The 25,410-nt window shown below is 54.1% G+C and overlaps 1 protein-coding gene across 3 annotated transcripts in view; it reads left to right on the plus strand.

Moving 5' to 3' along the window:
• The first annotated feature begins 1,314 nt into the window (after positions 1-1,314).
• The window catches only part of DENND1B (DENN domain containing 1B), a 99,235-nt gene continuing 75,139 nt past the window's right edge, over positions 1,315-25,410 (plus strand). For 2 of the 3 annotated variants that reach the window (XM_054713056.1, XM_054713057.1), the window contains exons 1-3: positions 5,545-5,708; positions 7,895-7,959; positions 22,109-22,152. In XM_054713056.1, coding sequence (XP_054569031.1) covers positions 5,692-5,708; positions 7,895-7,959; positions 22,109-22,152 — 126 coding nt within the window. In that variant the 5' untranslated portion in view covers positions 5,545-5,691. Of the gene's footprint in view, positions 1,490-5,544; positions 5,709-7,894; positions 7,960-22,108; positions 22,153-25,410 lie in introns of those variants that run through there. The other variant, XM_054713055.1, reaches the window with a different exon arrangement.

Below are 25,410 nucleotides of genomic sequence, written 5' to 3' on the forward strand. Positions count from 1 at the left end.
ACCGGGAAATCGAACCATGACCTCCTGGTTCACCGGTTGATGCTCAACCCCTGAGCCACGCAGGCCGGGCTACAAAGGACTTTTTAAGAAAGGGATGACTACAGAAATATTTAACACGATTGCAATTTGGATATTTCGAACACATCAGCGAGGGAGGTGCCATATGACAATAAATCATTGGAACTGAAACAGGGACCCACTTGAGTCTTATTCACATTTGTTGAGCGAGAAAGACGAGAGAGAGAGAGAGAGAGAGAGAGAGAGAGAGAGAGAGAGAGAGAGAGAGATGCTTATAGGCTTTATGAAGAAAACTAGAGGCCCAGTGCACAAAATTCGTGCATGGGGGGGGCGGGTCCCTCAGCCCGGCCTGGACCATCTCTCAATCCAGGACCTCTGGCTCCTAACCACTCACCTGCCTGCCTTCCTGCCTGATCGCCCCTAATTGCCTCTGCCTGCTTGCCTGATCACCTCTAAACCCTCTGCTTGCCTGCCTGATCGCCCCTAACTGTTCGCCTGCCTGCCTGATCGTCCCTAACCGCCTCTGCTTCGGCTCCCGCCGCTGTGGCTTTGTCCAGAAGGACGTCCGGAATGACGTCCGGAAGGTCATTCAGCGGTCTGGTCTAATTAGCATATTATGCTTTTATTATTATAGATGGCTTTCCATGTCTCAGTAGAATTCCGCAGGCTGACCCGTTCCCTCGTGCCCGTGGCACACACAGGGGGAAGTGCATCCTTGGAGGAATAAGATATCCCGAGAGGAGCAGCTTCCTGCTTTGCCAGGTATGGTAACCTGTTTCACCCACTAATCTACACGTCCCGGGACGACGGAAACCCAGCTTATAAAACGCGATTGTAAAGCACCCGGCAACATCGCGGCCATGAAAAGGCCACACGCCCACCAGGCAAGGCCTGTCTTTCCGGTTTGCACGTGAGGCCTCCGTGCACGGGGTGACAGAGCGACGCAGACGCTAAGCCTCCTTCTTTCTCCCCGTGTTCACAGACCGGGTTTGCCGGCTGGCTTGCCGGGGATCGGCTGTTTCTCACTCCACAGCAGGCCCCTTGACTTAAAAGCCTTCCTTCCACCCTCGCCGGTGTGGCTCAGTGGGTAGAGCGTCGGCCTGCGGACGGAAGGGTCCCGGGTTCGATTCCGGTCCAGGGCACGTACCTGGGCTGCAGGCTCCCCGATGGGTGTGAGCCGAGCTGGCCTGCCATGGAGATGTTTGTAGTTTATGGGAGTGTCTGGCGGGCGGGGTTAGGAGGCTCTGTCCCAGGCAGTGACACACGGACACACACACACACTCCGCCCTGCTTCCTGGGGCCCAGGTGAGCCGCCCCGCAGCGAGGAAGCGAACTGGACTTCTCCGAGAAGGTCCGTCCGTGGCACTCGGCTTCTGACCGCTCTGCTTAACTCCAGGACTGTGTTAGGGTGTCCGATGTCTGGCAGGTTGGGGAGCAAGGAGAGAGGCGGACCAGGAGATGCCGGCCAGAGGTAAGAGCTTTGATTCCTTAATTTTGGGGCAAATCACCTGGGAAGGGGGTGGCGGTGGGGGGGGGGGCAGGACATGGTGGCTGGCTTGTCTTTGAGAACTGTGCTATCCTGTTTCACTAAAAGTTTCGCAGCCAAAGACACAGACATTACTTCCCACGTGAATTTTAGAAAGAGTTGGATATATATTCAGGAAAGGAAGAAGATGTTGAGAGGGATCTCAGCCCTTTTGTCTTCAAACTGGAAGACCGCTTTTTAAAACAGGTTTTACTGAATTTGAGAGAGAGAGAGAGCAAGACGGGGAGAGAGAGAGAGACTGAGAGAAACATTGATGTGAGAGGGAAAACACGGATCGGCTGCCTCCTGCACGCCCCCTACTGGGGATCCAGCCTGAAACCCGGGCCTGTGCCCTGACCTGGAATTGAACTGTGACCTCCTGGTTCCTAGGTCGACGCTCCATTACTGAGCCTCACCTGCGGGGCCAGGCTCATTTTAAGTTGATAATTTTGTAAGGCCCAGGAATGATGTTATAAATATGCAAATGGGCCTTGGCAGATAAAAGGTTCCCCACCCCTGGTTTACATAAACATATCCCCAAGGGAAGTGTCTACAAAATCCTCTTTTTCGGTAACTTTTAACACACCCTGCAAATTAGGTCCCTACATGTTTGTGTCCGTTTTATCTCAGTCATATCAGAAGAGATAAAGGAATCTCTCGAGCAAGGTCAGCTTAAGCGCTGGTTTAATGAGATTTGTTTGGGCCCGGCCGGCGTGGCTCCGTGGTTGAGTGTTGACCTAGGAACCAGGAGGTCATGGTTCGATTCCCGGTCAGGGCACATGCCCGGGGTGTGGGGTGTGCAGGAGGCAGCCGATCAATGATTCTCTCTCATCATTGATGCTTCAGTCTCTATCTCCCTCTCCCTTCCTCTCTGAAATCAATATATATATATATAAAAGAGTTGTTTGGTGTGTGCATATATAGTATTTTCCTTTCATATCCTATATAATAAAGATGTAATATACAGCCCTAACCGGTTTGGCTCAGTGGATAGAGCGTCGGCCTGCGGACTGGAGGGTCCCAGGTTCGATTCTGGTCAAGGGCATGTGCCTTGGTTGCGGGCACATCCCCAGTGGGGAGCGTGCGGGAGGCAGCTGACCGGTGTGTCTCTTCTCATCGATGTTTCTAACTCTCTATCCCTCTCTCTTCCGCTCTGTGAAAAAAATCAATAAAATATATTTTTAAAAAAAAATAAAATGAAAAATTAAAAAACAACAACAACAAGATGTAATATGCAAACGGTCGTTACGCCGTGAAAATTAACAACCGACCGTGTAACGACCGGATCACGGATCAGCAGGGAGGCTAGGGCAGCGAGCTTCAAGTGGGCGGCCGAGAGGTACAGGAGGGGGCAGGGCAGCAAGCTATGAGGGGGGGCGGGCAGGGGAGACGGACGGGGCTACAGGAGGGTGGCAGCGAGCTGCTGGCGAGCTACTGGTGCACGGATTGGTGCGCAGGGCTACTAGTCCTTAAATAAATGTAAAAACTAACCGTGATTCTGCAGAGGTATAACTGTCGCTCGCATCCCGGCACAGGGGTGGGGAAAGCCTATATATTTACATGTCCACCCCACACCGATGAGAAGCTCCTCACGCAGGCACCCCAGGTAGGGTTTTTCTTTAGGGGGAGCAGGGGGGAAGGATTAATTATAATGAAAGGAGAAGTTCTCGCAGTTTAGTAACCCGTGGAGCAGAAGTGGTTTTTTCAGTTTGCAGAATTTGTCTGCCGTACGGTAACTCTTGGGGTAGAAACGGGTTTTACTTGGGGGGGCAAGGGGCGGGGGGATGTGTGCGGTACCGTCAGCCTTAACTGTGAAACTGAAATCCACAGAACCGCTTCTGAGAAGGTCAGACGAAACCTGCAGCCCCCCCTTTTTTAAAAAAATATATTTTATTGATTTTTTACAGAGAGGAAGAGAGAGGGATAGAGAGTTAGAAACATCCATCAGCTGCCTCCTGCACACCCCCTACTGGGGATGTGCCCGCAACCAAGGTACATGCCCTCGACCGGAATCGAACCCGGGACCCTTGAGTCCGCAGGCCGACGCTCCATCCACTGAGCCACACTGGTTTCGGCCTGCAGCGCTTTTTAACGTGCACACGGCACTGTCCGTGTGACAGCCACGTCGTTGTTCCCATCCTGCCGACGCAGGAACCGAGAAGCCGACCTGTCTCGGGGTGACAGCCTATGACCACACGTCAGGCTAACGCCGTGGCCGGCAAACCGCGGCTCGCGAGCCCCGTGCGGCTCTTCGGCCCCTTGAGTGTTTAGCGAAGGCCGGCTGAGGAGTCCCCTAATCAAGTTAATCACAAGGTGCCTACCTATAGAGTTTACGTTTAAAAAATGTGGCTCTCCAAAGGAATGTCCATCGTTGTCCTGTTGATATTTGGCTCCGTGGACTCATGAGTTTGCCGACCGCTGGCCGGACGTATCCTGGCCCATTTCCCCTCCCTGGTTCCTCGTGATGTCCTGTCCGCAATGTGGACGACGAAGTCCCTGGCGACGCACCGCACCTGGTTCCCTCGCCCACGTCACCCCCACCTTGGGCAAGGACGTTCCACGCGGGCGTCCCCCAGTTTCCTTTTGGGCTCTGGAGCCTAAATTCTGCTCTGAGTCCCTGAGGTCTAGGCCTTGGGCTGGGACCTGTCATGACTCACCCTCTGCAAACCACATTCCGTTTCCTCCCCTCCTCCTCCTACCTTGTGCCAGAGCCGCGTCGGAAGCAACTGCCCTGTCCCGGTGACTAACAGCGTCCAGGCGTCCTGGGTGGTGACCCTCGTGGGAGAAGCCTCCAGAAGGTGTCCCCGCGGGGGTCCGGCCCCGCACAGTCCGTGGAAGGTTCTCCGTGAGACTTTTCCTCGTGTCTTCTCCCCGGGAGCCTGGGGATGAAGGCGCAGAAGAGAGAGAGAGAGAGAGAGGCCGGTGAGGTGGCCTCACTCACCAGCTCCAGGCGGGCCTGCCCATGGCCTCCTGGCCTAGCTTGCGGCCTCTCCGTCGAGAAAGTGCGGGTCGAAGTGTCCATCACCCGGCGTTATGACAAGTCCCCGGCGTGCCATCACCTGCTCCCCTCCTGCCCCTGCTGTGACCTGTTGGCTGCATCTAGTGGCCCCCTCGCCCCCTCTGGCCTCAGTGGCTCCCCAGGCCTCCCCTGCACCCGCCGCTGTGCGTGTGTCCAAAGCATAGCCCTCGCCCTGGCCGGTGTGGCTCAGCGGATAGAGCGTGGGCCTGTGGACTGAAGGGTCCCGGGTTCGATTCGGGCCAAGGGCACATGCCCAGGGTGGCGGGCTCGATCCCCAGTGGAGGGCGTGCAGGAGGCAGCTGATCCAGGACTCTCTCTCTCCTCATGGATGTTTCTCTCTCCCTCTCCCTCTCCCTTCCTCTCTGACATCAATGGAAACAGCAAACACCAGCAGAGGCGGCCTGAACACATTCACAAAAAAAAACAAAACAAAAGCAAAACCAAAATAACAGAACGCGGTCCTCGCTGGCGCTGCGCGTGCAGGCGGGTCTGCAACACCCCACCCTGTGCGCGCCCCGACCCGTGGGCCCCGGGGTGGCCAATTTGGCAGGTGCACGTGGGTGGGTGGGCGCTCCGGAATGAGGAGCGGGGCGGGGGGGCCCCCTGGGTTGCATACGGGGGTCCCCAGGCCCTGGCCGGAGCAGGGGCAGGAGGGGGGCCGGGCTTCCAATGCAAAGCCAAAGCACCTGCGTGGTGAAGCGGAAAACCTGTCCCATTGGGGGACCCCCCCCTCACCCCGACCCTCCCCAAAGGCGCTCGGGGGGACGGTGCGCGCGGGGCGGGGGGGGACATCTCCGCGTGGAAAGCGCCGCCCGCGGGGGCCAGGCTTTGGGGGGCGCCGCTCGGGAGGCCGGGCCGGGGACGCGGCGGGGCTGCGGGGGGGCGGTCAGGTGCCAGGTGCGCCCCTGTCCCCGCCCCCGACCCCCCGGCCCCGCCCACTTCCTGGTCGGCGGCGGCGGCGGCGGCGGCGCAGGAACCGAGGCCGCGGGCGGGCGGGCGGCGGGGACACGGGCGGCGCCCGCTGCTGTCACAGAGGCCGCGGCCGGGCGGGCGGCGACACGGCCCCCCCCCGAGCGCCGCCGCCGCCGCCGCCCCGCGCGCCCCCCGAGCGCGCCCGCGACATGTGAGCATGGACAGCAGGACGCGGTGAGTGCGCGCTAGGCCCGGGCCTGGCCACGGCCCCCCAGCCCGGCCGGGGCTCCCCGGGGCCCCCCGCGCGCCCCGCCGCTCCCCTCGCCTCCCCGGCGGCTCCCGGCGGCTCCGCCCCAGGGGGTCCCCCCCTCCCCGCCTTCCGCAGCCTCTGCCGGCCAACGCGCCCCCGCTCCCCTCCGGCCCCCCGCGATCGGTGCAGGGCGCTTGCACCCCGGCACCCACTTCCACGGTGTTCTCCCGCGCGGGGGCCCCGGGGAGCCCCGGGTGCGCTCCGGGACCTCCGGGGGGTCGGAGGCGAGTCCCTGAGATGCGATATTTTGCTTCCTTCTCCCTCTCCCTCTCTCTCTCTCTCTCTCTCTCTCTCTCTCTCTCTCTCTCTCTCTCTCTCTCTCCTTCCTAAACTTACTTGGCAAAGAATCCCTTGTTTCTCTTATTCCCCCCCCTCTTTTTATTTTATTTTATTTTTTTTAGCCACCCCTCCTGCCCCAGACTCTACAAAATTCATGACAAACCGTGTGTCTTTGTGCTGCTGGGAAGGGCTTCATGCATTTCACAGGTGCCCCCAGGATGTGGGCAGGATGGCATGTCTGCCCCTGAGAGACACAGGCAGGAATATTAGGGAAATTCTGCCCTTGGAGCGGGTTTTCTGCAGAGTCTGGACCTCCTGGGAGGAGGAGGAGGAGGGGGTGGGGTGGGGGTGATGGAAAAAGTCCCCTCGATGCCATTAGCTGGAGATGGTGCGGGAGGAGGTCACCGGGGTCAGTCTCTGACCATTGGGGCGGGCCCAGGAGCTGTGCATCTGCTTGCCAATTAATGGCCATGGCCGGTCACTTCCTGTTTCTAGATTCTTGTCTTGATAATATTAAAAAGAAGAAAAAAAAAAAGAGAATGTGTTACTTGGGAGCCGAGCAGTGTCTGATCAGACGTGAAGGCCTCCTTGTTGGGGGGGGGTGGGGGGGGGGGGGGCCTGACACAGAGGAACACGTTGGTCACGTGGCCACTGGGGTGTCAGACGCGCATCTCTTATCTGCGGGCAGAAGGAGATGAAAGCAGGACTCTGTTTTGGGAAAAAAAAGAAAAAAGAAGTGTCCCCCTAGATTTCAGTTCGGTTTTTTGGGGAAGCGGAGCCCGTGAGTCGGTGGGATCCCCGAGGAGTTGGCACAGGCGTGGGTGTCTGAGCGGCGCCCCATCCCGATCCTGGTGGGAAAGTGGGACACGCAGCCAGGTGTGTGTCCTTACCCCCCCAGATAGTGGACGGAGAGCGAGGCCGGTCGGGGTGGCCTGGCCGTCTGTGTGTGTCGTCCGCCGCTGCGAACGTGCCCGAGTCGCGTAATGACGTGTCCAGGGAAGCATGTGCCGCGCGTGTCACGGAAGGAGGGCGATCGGTGGCCGATGGGGGTCTGGGGGGGGCGGGCGGAGCCAGGTGGTTCCTGATAAGGCGAGGCCTGCTCTGTGCGTGGGGCTTTCGTTTAGATTCCGTACAGTAAAGACGATGCGCTTAAAAATAGATCCATTCAAAAAAATGTATATTTAAGAATATATCTTAAAGATATATATTTAAAATGTATTTTTTTATTGACGTCAGAGAGGAAGGGAGAGGGAGAAAGAGAGAGAGAGAAACATCGGTGATGAGAGAGCATCATGGATCGGCTGCCTCCTGCACGCCCCACATTGGGGATCGAGCCCGCAACCCCGGGCACGTGCCCTGACCGGGAATCGAACCTTGACCTCCTGGTTCATAGGTCAGTGTTCAACCACAGAGCCACGCCGGCCGGGCAAGACGATGCTTTTCATGTATGCATCACTTAGTTCTTTACAAGGTACTTTCAGATGTACTGTTTCATTTATGTGATCCTCACAATCGAATTTATTTGATCCTCACAATTACATGGTGATGCGCACGAGGCCCTTGAGGGGGGCAGACACAGGCTCCGAGGGGGACTGTTTTGCCCCGAGTCTCGGGGCTCCCGAGCCGCGCCTCGTTCTTAGGTTGCTGGAGTGGGAACACAACAGCGACGCGGTATTTCCGCTGCCCTGCGGTCCCTCCAGCACCCGGCACCTACCGAGACCGGAACGAGGTCCCCTTCCCGGGTTACGGGAACCTCGGCCCCACGGAGAGGCGGGCGCACGTCACGGGACGGGAATCTAACGGCGCTCTTTTTTTTTTTTTTCTCGTTTAGGGAAAACCCAGAAAGAACCTTTGACCTGGTTTTGAACGTGAAATGTCACACCTCTGAGGGCGAAGGTACGTGCGTGTGGTCCGTCCCTGAGCTGACCGGGCCTGTCCCAGCGCGTGCCCGGGCGGGGAGGGGTGGACACGGGGGTGGACACGGGAGGGTTCCGACGGTGGGACTCTTCGGCACCCCCGTCTCACGTGGCTGGGAATGAAATCGATGCTGGGTCTCGGCCCTGCAGCTGGTGGCAATCATGAATGTTTTCTTTCTTTCTTTTTTTAAAAAATATATTTTACTGATGTTTTACAGAGAGGAAGGGAGAGGGATAGAGAGTTAGAAACATCGATGAGAGAGAAACATCCATCAGCTGCCTCCTGCACACCCCCCACTGGGGATGTGCCCGCAAACCAAGGTCCATGCCCTTGACCGGAATCGAACCTGGGACCCTTCAGTCCGCAGGCCGACGCGCTATCCACTGAGCCACACCGGTCAGGGCCATGAACGTTGTCTGTGCGGCTTCCGTCTCCGTGTGTGTGTGAGACACACCGCTTCCAGCGCGGCCGCCCCGGCGGGTGTTCGCGTTTCACTTCCTTCCGTTCCTCTTCGGGAAGGGAGCTCCTTGACAAAACTCCGGCGAAGGCCGGCCGGCGTGGCTCCGTGGTTGAGCGTCGACCTAGGAACCAGGAGGTCACGGCTCGGCTCCCGGTCAGGTGGGGCACAGGCCCGGGTGGGGGGCGCGATCCCCAGTGGAGGGGCGTGCAGGAGGCTGCCGATTGATGATTCTCTCTCATCATGGATGTTTCTAGCTTCCTCTTCCTCTCTCTCTAAACGCAATAAAAAAATAGTACGTAGATCCAACGCCAGTGAAAATTCCCCGCCGGTCCAGAGGGGGCCACTCCCGTGCCCTCCCGATGGCCCTGGAATAGCCCCTTCTTTGGAATGACCTGGCTTGCCCGGCCCTGGTTGGGGGAGGGGGGGAAGCAGGTGTGGGACATTCCTGGGAAGGGTGTCAGCTGTCTGTTCTGTGCAGTTTCCTGGAAAGACAGAGCCCTTGGCGAGGGTCATTTTTGTTCGGCATTAGCTAGATGGTGCTGGAGGAGGTCACCGGGGTCAGAGTCTGACCATTGGGACGAGTGTGTGTGTGTGTGGGGGGGGGGGGGGGGAGAATGAGGGTTATACGCCTGATTCGTTCCTTTTCAACGTGTCCTGTGTGATGTTTGCACGGGGATGGCTGGTGTGATTTCCCTGGTGCAGTGGTCGGCAAACTCATCAGTCCGCAGAGCCACATATCCACAGTACAAGGATTGACATCTCTTTGGAGAGCCCCATTTTTTAAACTTAAACTTCTCCTAACGCCACTTCTTCAACATAGACTCGCCCAGGCCGTGGTGTTTTGTGGAAGAGCCACACCCCAGGGGCCAGAGAGCCGCATGTGGCTCGCGAGCCGCCGTTGGCCGACCACGGCCCTGGCGTGCGCTCGGACCCTCGCCACACGAGGCTTAGGTGTGGATCTGGGGAGGTGAGCCCTCTCTATTCTTGGTGCAAAGGCGGCTGACACTCTCAGCTTCAGAAACTGGCCAGCAATTATATGCCTTTTTAAAATATATATATGCCTTTATTTTTAAAAAAAGCAATTATATGCTCGTAAGCCATTTGGAGCTGCACCCCTTAAAATAGAGGCGCCCGTCCCAGCTGTGGCGACAGGGGCGTGGCTGACGGGCGGCAGGAAGTTGAAGTCGCACGCGGTCCGGGCTCGGCCGGCCCTGGCTGCTGCGCGCTGGCCGGCCGGGACTGTGGCTGTTCCTGCCGTGGGTGTACATGTTAATTCCTGTGCGTCTGCGGACATCCACCAGACGTTCAAAACTAGGTGTATAGTTTCTTTAAACACAGTTTAAAGCATCCGTGATGAGTGGGAGGACAGCCTCTTAGGATCTATTGTTGATGGACCGCCTCTTAGAGCCATGAAGGCAGGCATGCTACAGTCATCGCGCTGGAAGGCCCCGGCTGCCCGCGGGGCCGCCCGCTCCGTGCCGGTGGCAGGCAGACCGTGACCTTTCCGTGGAGACGTGTGAGCGGCCCACTCCGTCCTCGCCCCCGCCTGCCCTCGCCCGTCTTTTAGGAACTGGTCTGTCCAGTTTCATTTTCCCACGTAGGTCTCCTCTTCTCCTCTTGTCCTTCGGCTGTTCCTGTGGGAACCGCTGCGTATTAGAAACATCGTCATCTGTGTGTTGTTTTTTTTAAAAAAATATCTTTTTATTAAAGATTCCAGAGAGGAAGGGAGAAGGAGAGAGAGAGAGAGAGAGAGAGAGAGAGAAGCATCCATGATGAGAGAGAATCATGGACTGGCTGCCTCCTGCACGCACACCCCCCCACTGGGGATCGAGCCCGCAACCCGGGCATGTGCCCTTGACCGGAATCGAACCCGGGACCCTTCAGTCCATAGGCTGACGCTCTATCCACTGAGCCACACCAGCTAAGGCAGTGGTTGGCAAACTCATGAGTCCACAGAGCCAAATATCAGCAGGACAACGATGGACATTCCTTTGGAGAGCCACATTTTTTAAACGTAAACTCTATAGGGAGGTACATTGTGATTAACTTCATCAGGGTCCTCCTCAGCTGGCCTTGGCTAAACCCTCAAGGGGCCCAAGAGCCGCCTGTGGCTCGCGAGCCGCGGTTTGCCGACCGCGGGGCTAAGGCGGTCCGACGTTTAATGAACTCACCCCCTAAGGCCTTGGCAGGGCCAGAGCAGGTGATTTCCCGGGCCTCACACGGCCCGCGGGCCGGGCGTTCCCCGCCCCTGGACGTTAAAAGGAACCAGGAGACCCCTCTGATGTAGGAATCGACCTGAGAAACCACCTGTGTGAACCAGGGGGCTTTAGGGCCCAGAGACAGCGTCAGCTTGGGTCATAAGGAAGCTTGCTGCTGCCTATTTCGCAGAAGAGGAAGTCTAAACGTAGGTCACGGGCGATCCGGCCAGGAAGTTTCTTTCCCAGAATCCCCCAGCACCTCGGATCCCAGGAACCCACGCTGCCCGGGGCCCCGCCATCCCGAAAATAGTCACTGGCGGTGTCCGCGGCCGAGGGGGGAGCGGGAAGACGATCCCGCCGACGGACGAAGCGCCCGGCCAGGAATCGACGTTGGGAAATCAATGAGAATGCTCCTTGCGTGTCTGGGAACGGCGGCGTGTGTGGTTGATGACCTCCGGATCCAGGAGAACACAGGGCGCCCCGGGGTAACGTGGGTGCGGGCGAAGGGCGGTGACGTCACGGTGAGACACTCGGCAGGCAGGCTTCTCTCGGCCGCTGTTGAACGGGAAGGTTTGAATCCTTTGGTGTATCCCGAGCCATTCGGGTCAGCCATCGCTTCGGGGACACGGGACGGTTCCCTCGGTTTTGGCTGGCGATCTGTCCCGGTCTTGGTTGTTGACGTAGAACTCGATCGCCTTTGTCGGGTCCGAGTTTGGATGCGTGCCGGGTCAGAGACACTGCATGGGGCTTGGGGGAAATGGTTATGTAGAGCGACGCCCCCCCCCCCCCCACTTCCAAACAGCCGCGATGAGGGGGTTGGTAGCCCCTCTACCCCCCCTCCCCAGTGCGTCTCCTGCCTGGGGGCGGACTCGGGTCTGGTGGTCCTAGACCGGCTGGTGGGGACTCTTTTTTTTCTTTTTAAAAATATATTTTATTGATTTTTCACAGAGAGGAAGGGAGAGGGATAGAGAGTTAGAAACATCGATGAGAGAGAAACATCCACCAGCTGCCTCCTGCACACCCCCCACTGGGGATGTGCCCGCAACCAAGGTACATGCCCTTGACCAGAATCGAACCCGGGACCCTTCAGTCCGCAGGCCGACGCTCTATCCACTGAGCCACACCGGCCGGGGCTGGCGGGGACTCTTTCTGTGGATGCTCCCCCGGCTGTGCAGTGTCCGCACCACGTGTGTCCCAACCGCCCACAGGGCCGTGCCCGCGTTCAGGGGACACGGCTGTGCCTGGAGGCGTCCCAGGCCCCCGGCTGGCGTCCCTCTTGCCGTCTTCCCAGCGCTCAGGGGCGGGGGCAGCCAACCGCGTGGGCTCCGCTCGGGCTGGGAACAGACCTGCCTGGCCCCACGCCGCCCCGATGTCCCCCACACGGTCCCCCGATGGGAGGTGGAAGGCGCCCCTTCTCTGGGGTTCCCACCTCCTGCACGCACGACCCCCCCCCCCCACACACACTGGGGATGGAGCCCACACCCCCAGGCGTGTGCCCTTGCCTGGAATCGAACCTGCACGTGAGCACACCACACATTCCGTAAAGGAATGGCCCTCCCCCCCCTCCGCCGCCCGTGCCCGCCAGCTTCCTCTTCGGTGTTTGGGTGGGGGCTTCTCCGAAGGGGGTGTTTCTCTCCTGGGCGGAGGGTGGGAGGGATGGGAGCGGCCGGTCTCCGGTCTCCGTCTGGCACGTGGAGCGGCCGGAGCAGCCAGGGAAGCCGGGACACCTGCCCCGGGGCGGCTCCTGCGTCTGGGTGGCTTGGCGAGCAGATCTCATCTGTGGTTTCAATCCCCGGGTCTGCGGCCTCTCCTATCCTCGCATGAATGCATGATTGGCTGCTCCGTGGTCACGTGGGGAAGTCTGCGAGAACCAGCTGAATGGGGTACAGGCATTTATTTATTTAATTTATTTATCTTTAAATGTCCTTCCTGATTTCAGAGAGGAAGGAAGAGGGAGAGAGAAACACCCATGAGGAGAGAGAATCATGGATCGGCTGCCTCCTGCACGCCCCCTACTGGGGATGGAGCCCGCAACCCGGGCCTGTGCCCTTGACCAGAATCGAACCCGGGACCCTTCAGTCCGTAGGCCGACCCTCTATCCACTGAGCCAAACCAGCCAGGGCAAGCAGGGCAAGGTATTTATTTTTTATAAAATATTTTTATTGATTTCATGGAGGAAGGGAGAGAGAGAGAGAGAGAGAGAGAGAGAGAGAGAGAATCCTGGATCGGCTGCCTCCTGCACGCCCCACACTGGGGATGGAGCCCGCAACCCGGGCACGTGCCCTGACCGGGAATCGAACCCTGACCTCCTGGTCCACAGGTCGATGCTCCACCCCTGAGCCCCGCCGGCCGGGCCCTCTCTCTCTTTTCTGAAATCAGAAGCCAGGCCCGCGGGTCCTGACCTCGCCCGCGGCCCCGTGCCCCCTGCACAAAGGCATTTCCCAGCCCCTTCGCCTGGGGGGGCGTTTCGCCCGCAGGGGTCCCGCTGACCCGGAGTGCGCCCAGGCCCGGCACACACCGTGTCCTTCACGGAATGTGCCGTGTGCTGACCTGCGGACGGACACTGCGTCCGAGCGCCTGCTGGCCCGGCCTCAATGACGCTCTAGGGCAGTGGTTCTCCGCCTCCCTGAGGCCGCGGCCCTTTAATGCCGTTCCTCATGTGGTGGTGACCCCCAGCCATAACGTTATTTCCGTGGCTACTTCATAACGGTGATTTTTAAAAATATATTTCTTTATTGGTTTCAGAGAGGAAGGGAGAGGGAGAGAGAGATAGAAACATCAGTGATGAGAGAGAATCATGGACCGGCTGCCTCCTGCACGCCCCCTAGTGGGGATCGAGCCCGCAACCCGGGCATGTGCCCTTGACCGGGAATCGAACCCGGGACCCTTCAGTCCACAGGCCAGCGCTCTATCCACTGAGCCACACCGGCCGGGGTCGATGTCTGTTTTCGGAGGCCGCCTTGAAACCCGTGTGCACCCACCCACACCGCCCCACGCCCAGGGGAGCCCCGACATTTAGGAAGTGGAGCTTGGGTGAATCACACGTGCAGTGAAGTGGTTTAGGACACTTTGCATACCGCCCTGCGTGGAAAAAAAAAAAAAAATCTGTGAGTGAAATGTGGTTACCAGGTTTTGGCTTGGGCTGTGCGCTCATTCGAGAAGTCTCTCGGGCTCCCTGTCCGTCTGCACACACTGGATAGATTAGAGTCGTCCAGGCTGAAAGGGTTCCCTGTATCCGGGGTCGCTGACGGGAACCGAACCCCCTTTTCTCCCACCTGCCCGCCAGGGTCCACGGCGACCGTGGCTCTGTAGCACCGTGTCTGTGAGAGGTTTTCTGTAGCAAAGCTTTGACTCCAGCTGGACTCTATATTGGGATTCGGACAGCACATCCTCCTTCATAGGGCCGCCCGCAGGGGTACTCGGAAAAGGCAAACCCCATTTCAGCCCGGCCGGCGTGGCTCCGTGGTTGAGCATCGACCTGTGAACCAGGAGGTCACGGTTCGCTTCCCGGTCAAGGGCACAGGCCCGGGTTGTGGGCTCGATCCCCAGTGGGGGGCGTGCAGGAGGCAGCTGATCCATGATTCTCTCTCATCATGGATGTTTCTCTATTTCTCTCCTTCTCCCTTCCTCTCTCAAATAGAAAAAAATATATATGTATTTGCCCTGGCTGGTGTGGCTCAGTGGATAGAGCATCCGCCTGTGGACTGAAGGGTCCCAGGTTCGATTCTGGTCAAGGGCACACGCCTGGGTTGCGGGCTTGATCCCCATTAGGGGACGTGCAGGAGGCAGCCGATCCATGATTCTCTCTCATCGTTGATATTTCTATCTCTCTCTTTCCCTCTCCTTTCCTCTCTGAAATCAGTCAAGATATATTTAAAAATATATATATGTATTTAAAAGTCCCATTTCAGCGTTCAGTATCTGTTGATTATTATTTCGATAGGGATGGCTGCGGGGTTTATGTAGGGTGTCCCCAAAAAATGCACACCCACGCTGTGAGTAATTATAAAGGCGTGTGTATTAAAAGGCATTTCATTTTCAGAATTGAGCTCTCTGCTGTTAAAGTGTGTATACGTTCTTTGTGGGGACACCCTGTATTTTTTAACGGTTGGATTATAACTTGTCTCAGTAGGTGCTTGTATGGGTCACATGTTCTTTATTTTTGCTGCTGGAATCCAAGGTGACTTCTGGGTTTTTCAGGTGAATGACCGCACCTCCCCGCCCCCTCTTCCCTTTATCTGGGGGTGGGGGTGGGGTGCCTGATTCCCCGTCAGGGCGCAGGCCCGGGTTGTGGGCTCGATCCCCAGTAGGGGGCGTGCAGGAGGCAGCCCATCTGTGATTCTCTGTCATCATTGATGTTTCTCTCTCTCCTTCTCCCTCTCCCCTCCTCTCTGAAATCAATAAAAACATATTAAAAATAAGCAAAGTGAAGTGAAGTAAAGGCAGTGCTGTATCTCCAAGACCTGTATTTCAGATTATAATAAAAATATGTTCCAGGCCGAAACCGGTGTGGCTCAGTGGATAGAGCGTCGGCCTGCGGACTGAAGGGTCCCGGTTCGATTCCGGTCAAGGGCATGTGCCTTGGTTGCGGGCACATCCCCAGTGGGGGGTGTGCAGGAGGCAGCTGATCGATGTTTCTCTCTCATCGATGTTCTAACTCTCTATCCCTCTCCCTTCCTCTCTGTAAAAAAATCAATAAAATATATTTTTAAAAAAATATGTTCAGAGAGGGTCGGACCTGCATTACCACCATTTGTCCACCATCCAGAACTGAAATATCATTGCTGTTATGAACACATAAACAACTGTTGGACATAGAAACCGGGACTCAAAAGAACTGTTGGCGCAGAAAGAAACTCACTACAGACTGACTCATTTGCCTCTCAGCATAACTATCATTGCTCGTCTCATTTTCGGTTCCTATAAGTGTATTTCTTGTATCACATGAGCTCAAGAACAGCATCGATCAGACGGTCAGACCTCAGAGGGAAGGCAGGGGAGGGTGGGGATAAGGGAGATAGATCAACCAAAGGACGTGTGTGCTTGCATCTGAGCCTCACCAGTGATCACGGACAACAGGGGGAGGAGGGCATGCGTGTGGGAGGGTTTGGGAAGGGAATGGGGGAGGGGGTTGATGACGAATATGTGATACCTTAATCAATAAAGTAATTAAAAAAAATACGTTCAAAAGCTTTCATGCCAAGCCCGTTGAAAGGCGGTAGATTTTTATCATCCCAAGCAGGGGCGTGCTTTATTAAAAATAAAATTCTTTTTAAAAGGACGTTGGTGACGAGCCACAGGCTGTGTCCTGAGCTGGCAGAGCTGGTGCAGATCAGATAGGGCCCTTTCCTCTCTGACTTCCTCCTCCCTTATCGGCTGAATCTGGAAGGAAAGCGGCGAGCTCTCGGCCTGGTGCATCTGATAGTGTTTTCTGCAGCCGTCGAAGCGTCCAGAAATGAGTCACTTCAGAAACGGTTTCGTCTTGGTCTGGTGGCAGGCACGCACCAAGGGGACGGGTGCCTTCCGTGTTCCGGCGGAGCGTGCCTTCACGTGAAGCGGCCCCGGAACGTGGGACGCGTGTAAAATGTGGCCTGACCGATGGCGGGAAGGAACGTCCGGACGTGTGTGCAGAAACCGCCGGGGGGGACGCAGCCAGTGAGGCGAGGGCAGGGGTGCCTTCATCCACGGGGACGCCGGAGGTCCTCAGGGTCTGCGACGTAAAATATCGGTTGCCCTAACCCCGTGGTCAGCAAACTGCGGCTCGCGAGCCGCCTGCGGCTCTTTGGCCCCTGGAGTGCGGCTCTTCCACAAAACACCACGGCCTGGGCGAGTCTATGTGGAAGAAGGGGCGTTAGAAGAAGTTTAAGTTTAAAAAACGTGGCTCTCCAAAGAAATGTCAATCATTGTCCTGTTGATAGTTGGCTCTGTGGACGAATGAGTTTGCCCACCACGGCTCTAACCTAACCGGTATGGCTCAGTGGATAGAGCGTCGGCCTGCGGACTGAAGGGTCCCGGGTTCGATTCGGGTCAAGGGCATGGACCTTGGTTGCAGGCACATCCCCAGTAGGGGGTGTGCACGAGGCAGCTGATGGATGTTTCTCTCTCATTGATGTTTCTAACTCTCTATCCCTCTCCCTTCCTCTCTGTAAAAAATCAATAAAATATATTAAACACACACACACACACACACACAAATATTTGTTGATCGTGAGTTTCTTTTGGATATGGTGTTTAGAAGAGGGAGTTGTCGTATTTGGGGAATTTTTCCCCAAGGTCTTGGTCACTGTTATCTTAATAATAAAAGGCTAATATGCAAATGGTTGTTACGCGCCATCAGCAGGAGGCCTCATCCCCCGACTGGTGGGGCTTGACAGGGGGACCTGAGGCTGTGTCCCCCCTCCTCCCCCTGAGCGGGGCTTGAGAGGGGTGGGGCCGGCCAGGTCTGCATCTCACCCAAAGGGGGTGGGGCCGGCCGGGTCTGGGTCTCCTGTGATTTTTGAGGCACGCATGGGTGGGTGGGGACTTGACTCTGGGTCCCGCGGCAGGAGGGAGATTTTCATAAACATGTTACTGATTTCCTTTCATCTCTGACACTTCTGCTACAGGGAAAGGGCAAATAGCAATATTAAAATGGTTCCTCTAATTAATTCCCTTTTAACGTGCACGGATTTCGTGCACCGGGCCACTAGTCCTTTTGTATCAATGGAAGCGGCCCTTTCTGCTTAATCACGACAGTCCATGGGTGAGGTCAATTTCGCTCTTTAGAAAAACGGCGTGTTCTCTCTTTTTATTTCGTTCCTGCTGCTCCTGAGGACGCAGCTGTGCCTCAGAGCCGTCCTTTTTGCTGTGAAATGTGTGGTTTGGGTGAGGAGTGCCTGCAGAATCATCGCTGACCATAAGGGGCCACACGGTTTCATCAAGATTACGCGTTGGCTGCGTTCACCGTGTCCACGTTTAGACAGGCTCCAGAAGAAATAGGAAGCTAAGACGTGTGTCCAGAAACACTCGCTTTTGCCCTAGCCAGCGTGGCTCCGTGGATAGAGCATAGGCCTGCAGACGGAAGGGTCCCAGGTTCTATTCCGGTCAAGGGCACATGCCCAGGTTGCAGGCTCCATCTCTGGGGGTGCGGGGGGGGGAGGGGGGAGGTGTGCAGGAGGCAGCCAGTCAGTGATTCTCTCCCATCATTGATGTTTCTGTCTTTCCCTTTCCTTCCTCTCTGAAATCAATAAAATATATTTTAAAAAAAGACATTATAAAACAACAACAAAAAACCCTCCCCAAAAATCCCAAGAATACTAGTTTCCAAGTGTTTCATACTTAACCACAGGGCTGGGCACAAATCGGTTTACAGTCATGAGTACGAGAAACACGGTGTATTCTTGTATGATTATGTAGTGATTCTTTTTTTTTTAATTAAATATATTTTATTGATTTTTTTTTGAAGAGAGGAAGGGAGAGGGATAGAGAGTCAGAAACATCGATGAGAGAGAAACATCGATCAGCTGCCTCCTGCACACCCCCCACTGGGGATGTGCCCACAACCAAGGTACATGCCCTTGACCAGAATCGAACCCGGGACCCTTCAGTCCGCAGGCCGACGCTCTATCCACTGAGGCACACTGGTCAGGGCACTGTAGTGATTCTTGTATTATTTTCCATACGAAAAACCGTACACCTACTCTTGCCAACCCCAATGCTTAACAAATTGAAGCATTAAAAGGGAATGCTCGACGAAAGTCACAATTTTAATTTGTAAATGTTTTTTTTTTTTTCCATCTAAAGCTTACGTGTCTTGGGTACTGTGAATATGAACACAGGCCTTTTTATTTCATCATATACTTGCCGAAAGAATTTACACAACGAACAATCTCCAATGCTAATCTGAGAACTAATTTTTAAAAAAATATTTTTTGTTGATGTCAGAGAGGAAGGGAGAGGGAGAGAGGAGAGAGAGAGAAACATCCATGATGAGAAAGAATCATGGATGGGCTGCCTCCTGCACATCCCCTACTGGGGATGCAGCCCACAACCCGGGCCTGTGCCCTTGACCGGAATCGAACCAGGGACCCTTCAGTCCACAATCCGAACTCTGTCCACTGAGCCACACCAGCCAGGGCTCCGAGAGCTCATTTAAAGCATAGCCTGTTGTCTGTTCTTCTAAAAGGAATCCTAAGAAAAGCTACTGCTTTAGGACATGATGAACAGCTCAGTTGACCAAAAAGACCATCTACACTAATAAAAGAGAAGCATGCAAATTGACCATCACTCCGCCACACCCACCAGCCAATCAGGAGGGAATATGCAAATGAGAAGGACAAAGATGGCAGCCGCCCAGCTGCTCCAGGTGCGGAGTGGCCGGGCCGGGCAGGACGCCTGCTGTGAGAGGGAGGGCGGGGGGGGGGGCGAAGGGATCTACAGGAGCGGCACTCCGGCCGCAGCGAAGGCCTGGGTCCCGGGTGCTGGAGGAAAACGGGTGCTGGAAGCCAAGGGAAGGAAGGCCTATTGCACGAATCTCTTCGTGCAACTGGCCTCTAGTCTTTCTTTTTTTTTTTTTTTTTTAATATGTTTATTGACTTTTTACAGAGAGGAAAGGAGAGGGAGAGAGAGTTAGAAACATCAATCAGCTGCCTCCTGCACACCCCCCACTGGGGATGTGCCCGCAACCAAGGCACATGCCCCTGACCGGAATCGAACCTGGGACCCTTGAGTCCGCAGGCCGATGCTCTATCCACTGAGCCACACCGGCCAGGGCGGCCTCTAGTCTTTCTATAAGCAACCCATTCACTCCCACCAATCCCTCCTCCTCGCCCCCCTCCCCCCCCCCGCCCCCCGTGTGCTTGTAAAAACTTTTGTGTTGGCTTTTAATGATGGGTATCTGAAAAACGTCGACACATTGATCCTCCGTGGTAAGTTTGTTGTCAGAGATTAATCAAGATTGAACATCTGTGGCTCCTCCTGGCTTTCCTTTTTTTGGTTGTTAATTTGAAATTAGAAAAAAAAAAAAAAAAGCAACAACACAAAAAGCGAGCTCTCGCGCACGGCTCCTGGGACATCTGGCCCCTCGCGGTTGATGGTTCGATTACCGCGATCGCCCGCAGCTCCCGCGGAGTGCGAAGAAAAGAAATTGCTTTCCCTGTCAAGGTGTTTTCAATTCAATTCTCACCCATTAGCCCCGTTTGGGTGAGTTTGGGCTCACAGCTATCGGCTCGGAGCGACTCGATCGGGTGATTGATGAAGGTCTTTCCGCTTTATGATAATAGGTCTTGCTTCAAGGGCCCGGGAGAAGCCAGGTGAGATACATTAACCTGCGACTCTGACCTGCATTAGAGTTTAACGTTCCTTGGAGTTCCGGGGTCATTGCCTGAGCCGGGATTCACTTACCGCTGAGCAAAAAGGAGCGCGCGTCGTTTTGGGGCGGGGAGCTAATTAATAATGTGAGGTCCTTCCGGGAGGAGGCGTTTAGAAAGGCCGGAGTTCTCGGCGACGTTGCTTTGATGGCTCGAGGGTCCGACGGCCCCAAATAATGGGACGGCCGGAGTGGTTTGGGTCTCTGAATGACTCTTCCCGGGAAGAGAGTCTCGGTGGGAGCCTTCTAGGAGGTGCTTTCGCACCTCTGGCTTGTGGTCCGTTGTGAGAGGCGAAACAGACGGACAGCGTTTCCCAAATTGCCTGCTTTTTTGTTCTAAATATGCACACGATGTAGAGTAGCCAGTAGAAGCCCGCCTCTCCCATTTTGCAGCTGGAAATAAAGTAACACACCTTATAATGGGGGAATAAGGACACATATGTAATAACTTAGTTAATAAAGAAATTTAAAAAAGTAAAAAAAATAAAGTAACACATCTTAAAATACTAATTTCACTTCCTTAAGGGTTTTGTATCTGTAAGTCAAACTCAAAGAAGAATTATTTTATTTATTTATTTATTTATTCTTTACTTTTAAAATATATTTTATTGATTTTTTACAGAGAGGAAGGGAGAGGGAGAGAGAGTCAGAAACATCGATGAGAGAGAAGCATCCATCAGCTGCCTCCTGCACAACCCCTACTGGGGATGTGCCTGCAACCAAGGTACATGCCCTTGACCGGAATCGAACCCGGGACCCTTCAGTCCGCAGGCCGACGCTCTATCCACTGAGCGAAACCAGTTAGGGCTATTTAAATATATTTTTATTGATTTCAGAGAGGGAGAGAGAGATAGAAACATTGACGATAAGAGAGAATCATGGATCGGCTGCCTCCTGCACGCCCCCCACTGGGGATCGAGCCCACAACCCGGGCATGTGTCCTGACCGGTCAAACTGTGACCTCCTGGTTCATAGGTCGACCCTCAATCACTGAGCCATGCTGGCTGGGCAAATAAGAATTATTTTAGCCCTAACCGGTGGGCTCAGTGGATAGAGCGTCGGCCTGTGGACTGGAGGGTCCCAGGTTCGATTCTGGTCAAGGGCATGTACCTTGGTTGTGGGCACATCCCCAGTAGGGGGCGTGCAGGAGGCAGCTGATCAATGTTTCTCTCCCATCGATGTTTCTGACTCTCTATCCCTCTCTCTTCCTCTCTGTAAAAAAATCAGTAAAATAGCCCAGCTGGCATGGCTCAGTGGTTGAGCATCGACCTATGAACCAAGAGGTCCCGAGTTTGATTCCCAGTCTGGGGCACATGCCCGAGTTGTGGGTTTGATCTCCTATAGGGGGCGTGGAGGAGGCAGCCGATCCATGATTCTCTCTCATCATCGATGTTTCTATCTCTCTCTCCCTCTGGCTTCCTCTCTAAAATCAATAAAAATGTCAATAAAATATATGTTTAAAAAATTATTTTAGATCTAGAATGAGAGGGTTGTTGATTTGAATCTATGAGCAATTAATATCTTTTTCCAGGTTTCTTCCCATACAAATTCCTAAGTATTGTTCAGGGCAAGTCTGTAAGGGTTTAGGCCATTATTTACCAAAAAAAGTTACGTATGTGGTTATTCATTCACGCAAGAGGAGAACTTGCTGCCTTGTGTCCTCATTCCAAACGCTCCGTTTATTCATCTTGCCTTATTCCTCGGTCCCACAGTCCTCAGATGCAGGCGGTGGGCTGTCTACTCCACAAACGGCGCTCGCGTGGGGTGAGGTGTCACACTGAGCAGCCATGGATAGGTCAGGAAACAGTACCCTCACTCCCCTTTGGATGAGCTTCCGGTCAGCACCTCATCCCGGGAGCCACATTGCTGTTTAAATTCTCCTGCCGTCACGCGTGGCGGACAGAAGCCTCAACCCCGACGGGGCCTGCCGGCGCCTTCTCTCCTGAGCCGCGGCGGTTGGACGGTCCAAGGCGAGGCCGGGCTTCTTCCAAGAGGCGCTCGGACCGTGTTCGGAGGGTTTTAATGACGGTGGCTGTGACAGTCGTGTGTGTGTGTGTGTGTGTGTGTGTGTGTGTGTGTGTGTGTGTTTGCCTCTGTCTAATGCCATGTATCCATTCTTTACAGATCCCGTGGTTTTGTGGAAATTCCCAGAGGACTTCGGAGACCAGGTTAGAATCCCATCCTTTTTTTAAAAAAATACATATATATTTTATTGATTTTTTTCACAGAGAGGAAGGTAGAGGGAGAGAGAGAGTTAGAAACAGGAGAGCCTTCCTGACTCATGTTGCCATTTGGAAATAGTGTTCTCTCTTTTTTTAAAATATATTTTTATTGATGTCAGAGAGGAAGAGAGAGAAGCATCCATGATGAGAGAGAATCATGGATCGGCTGCCTCCTGCACGCCCCACACTGGGGATCGAGCCCGCAACCCGGGCCTGTGCCCTGACCGGGAATCGAACCGTGACCTCCTGGTTCCTAGGTTGACGCTCAGCCACTGAGCCACGCCGGCCGGTTCTTCTCTTTGTCTTCTCAGTTCTCTCTTGGACTGACCTCCTGTCCGGGTCTTTGTGGGGTGAGTGTGTGTGCGTTCCATCTTGTAAGCCACCCCGAGAATTCTGGGGGATCTGAACACTCCTCACTCGGGTTTCCCGTGAGGGGGACCGTGTCCTTTCTCAGGGACCCCCATTCTGCTGACCCTCTCTGTGACCTCCCCACCGGCGAGGGGACTTTGTCAGTCGTGGCTGGACGGCTGCTCTGTGCGCCCTGTGGGTGAGGTCAGCCCTCACGTACTTGGTGAGAGACGACAGCAGCCAGCCAGTCGGTGGTGACGAACCTTCATGGCCCCGGATCCCCGTTCACAGCAGTTCTTGGAGACCTGCGTGGTGGGTGGGGGTGGTTGGAGCTGAAAGAGGCTTTAGATACCGCTGTGGCTCATGCCTTTGACTTTATGACTAAAGAAGCTCAAACTGCCCTGGCTGGTTTGGCTCAGTGGATAGAGCGTCGGCCTGCGGACTGAAGGGTCCCAGGTTCGATTCCGGCCAAGGGCACATGCCTGGGTTGCAGGCTCGGTCCCCAGTGTGGGGCGTGCAGGAGGCAGCCGGTCCATGATTCTCTCTCATCATGGATGTTTCTCTCCCTCTCCCTTCCTCTCTGATATCAATAAAAATAAAAAAAAATAAAAATAAGAGAAGCCCAAACTTTATATGGGAATCTGGCCAAGGGCCTTGGGGAATGGTTTCTGCTAAGTTCTTCTTTCATAAAGATCTAAAGTATTTGAAAATAAGGGATTAATTCTTAATACTTTCAAAAATATTTAAACAATTGTGGATATGTGGGTTTTTTTAAAAAGTGTTTCGTTTTTCTTTTGCTTGTTTGGACTTGGTTTTGTCATTTTTAACTCCAAGTTGATCCCATACGCAGAAAAATTAATAATTTAGCTGCCTCCTATACTAACTGTTGCTTTTCTAAGTGAAAAGAACTCCATGTGTTGAGCCAGTTTGTGAGGTGTGGTGGTTCATTTTCACTTCACTACCCCTGTGGGTATAGACATTCTGTATAAACCATATTTCTAAGACACACTGAGTTTTAATTTTTAATGAATATAAAATTTTGTGAAGAGAGATGATAGTACGAGAATTACAATCACCTCATGACTTCCTACTTTGTTTCCTATTCAAATGTGGTATCAGGGATCTGTAGCTTCGAAACCCTACAATAGCCACGCTTTCTTATCCAGGTTTTCGTACGCCGCATGTTATCTGTTTTGTACGTTCTTGTGTCTGCCAAGGAAGAATCAGAATAAAACATAAGCGCAGGCACGTGGGAAAGTGCTTACGATTAAATCGGTGATTATCGTTATAATTATACTAGAGGCCCGATGCACGAAGATTCGAGCGAGACTAGGCCTTCCTCCCCCTGGCACCGCCTTTGTTCGGCCGGAGCCGCCTTCCGCCTCTCGCCTTGTCACGTCAATTTGCATATCCCCTCCGTATTGGCTGTGGGCGCCGCCATCTTTGTCGTGGCGTTACGGTCAATTTGCATATTCCGTCTTTATTAGATAGGATTCTTCTCTCTATCCACCTGTCGTTGTAGAGGCAAGATTGGTTTCTCTTGTCCGTGCCGTGTTATGAAGCTCAGGGCAGAATGTAGTTGCGTTCTGATTTTACCTGCCTGCTGCCTTCAAGTGACTGCTTTTAAACGGTAACCATCTCATGGCAGACCGGGAAACTAATTTGGGAAAGACAGCCGGGTCTTTTAGGAATTTTGCTGCATTTTAGACATTTTTACGGGAAAACAGAGCTGGGGAGCGTTTCAGACTCCCATTGAAAAGAATATTTCCGCATCCATTGTAGATCGTAACATGTGAAAGGCCCTGAAATATTGATCTTATTTTTCTGCCTGAGGGGTGAACAGGTTTTGTGTGGTTTTTTTTAAAGTATATTTTATTGATTTTTTTACAGAGAGAAAGGGACAGGGATAGAGAGTCAGAAACATCGATGAGAGAGAAACATCGATCAGCTGCCTCCTGCACACTCCCTACTGGGGACGTGCCTGCAACCAAGGTACATGCCCTTGACCGGAATCGAACCTGGGACCCTTCAGTCCGCAGGCCGACGCTCTATCCATTGAGCCAGACCGGTCAGGGCGGGGTGAACAGGTTTTATTTGCATAAGCCCTTGGAAGCGAGGTCTTTATTTATTTCTATGGCAGTGAAATGATAATAACTACGCAAAAGCTGCCATTACTCCCAAAAGGTCTGACATCCCCCAGTCGCCTATCGAAATCCAATGATAATAGATGCTGTCGGCTTAGAGAGATAAATGCGGTTTCACGAAAATTTACTTCCTCTTGAGCGGTAAATATTCGGCAAGTTAATCTGCAGTTGGGTCCTAGAAAGTTCTGAGTCTTTGGGAGAAAAAAAAATTTTTGAAAAAATAAAATTGTTTTTCAAGGTGACATAACAGAGGCCGATGAATCAGAAGCAGTTTTCCCCGAGTCAGGAGAAATGAAAGTCGCCCTCACCGGTGTGGCTCAGTGGATAGAGCATCAGCCTGCGGACTGAAGGGTCCCAGGTTCGATTCCGGTCAAGGGCATGTACCTTGGTTGCGGGCACGTACCTGGTGGGGAGTGTGCAGGAGGCGGCTGATGGATGTTTCTCTCTCATCGATGTTTCTAACCCTCTATCCCTCTCTCTTCTTCTCTGTAAAAAATCAATAAAATATATTTTAAAAAAAAGAAGTGAAAGTCAGTTCAGGACAAAACAATGGATGGAAGTAAGAATAACATTGTCAGATGTCACTCGGTGAAGCAATTGAAGTCCTTAAAAACTGGCCTAGAGTCAGCAGGAGGTCCTATGAAATAGGTTTCTTCGACATCATTTTACTTATTATTATTATTATTATTATTATTATTATTATTATTATTTA

Source organism: Eptesicus fuscus, chromosome 24 (genome assembly GCF_027574615.1).
Source record: "Eptesicus fuscus isolate TK198812 chromosome 24, DD_ASM_mEF_20220401, whole genome shotgun sequence".
Taxonomy (NCBI): domain Eukaryota; kingdom Metazoa; phylum Chordata; class Mammalia; order Chiroptera; family Vespertilionidae; genus Eptesicus; species Eptesicus fuscus.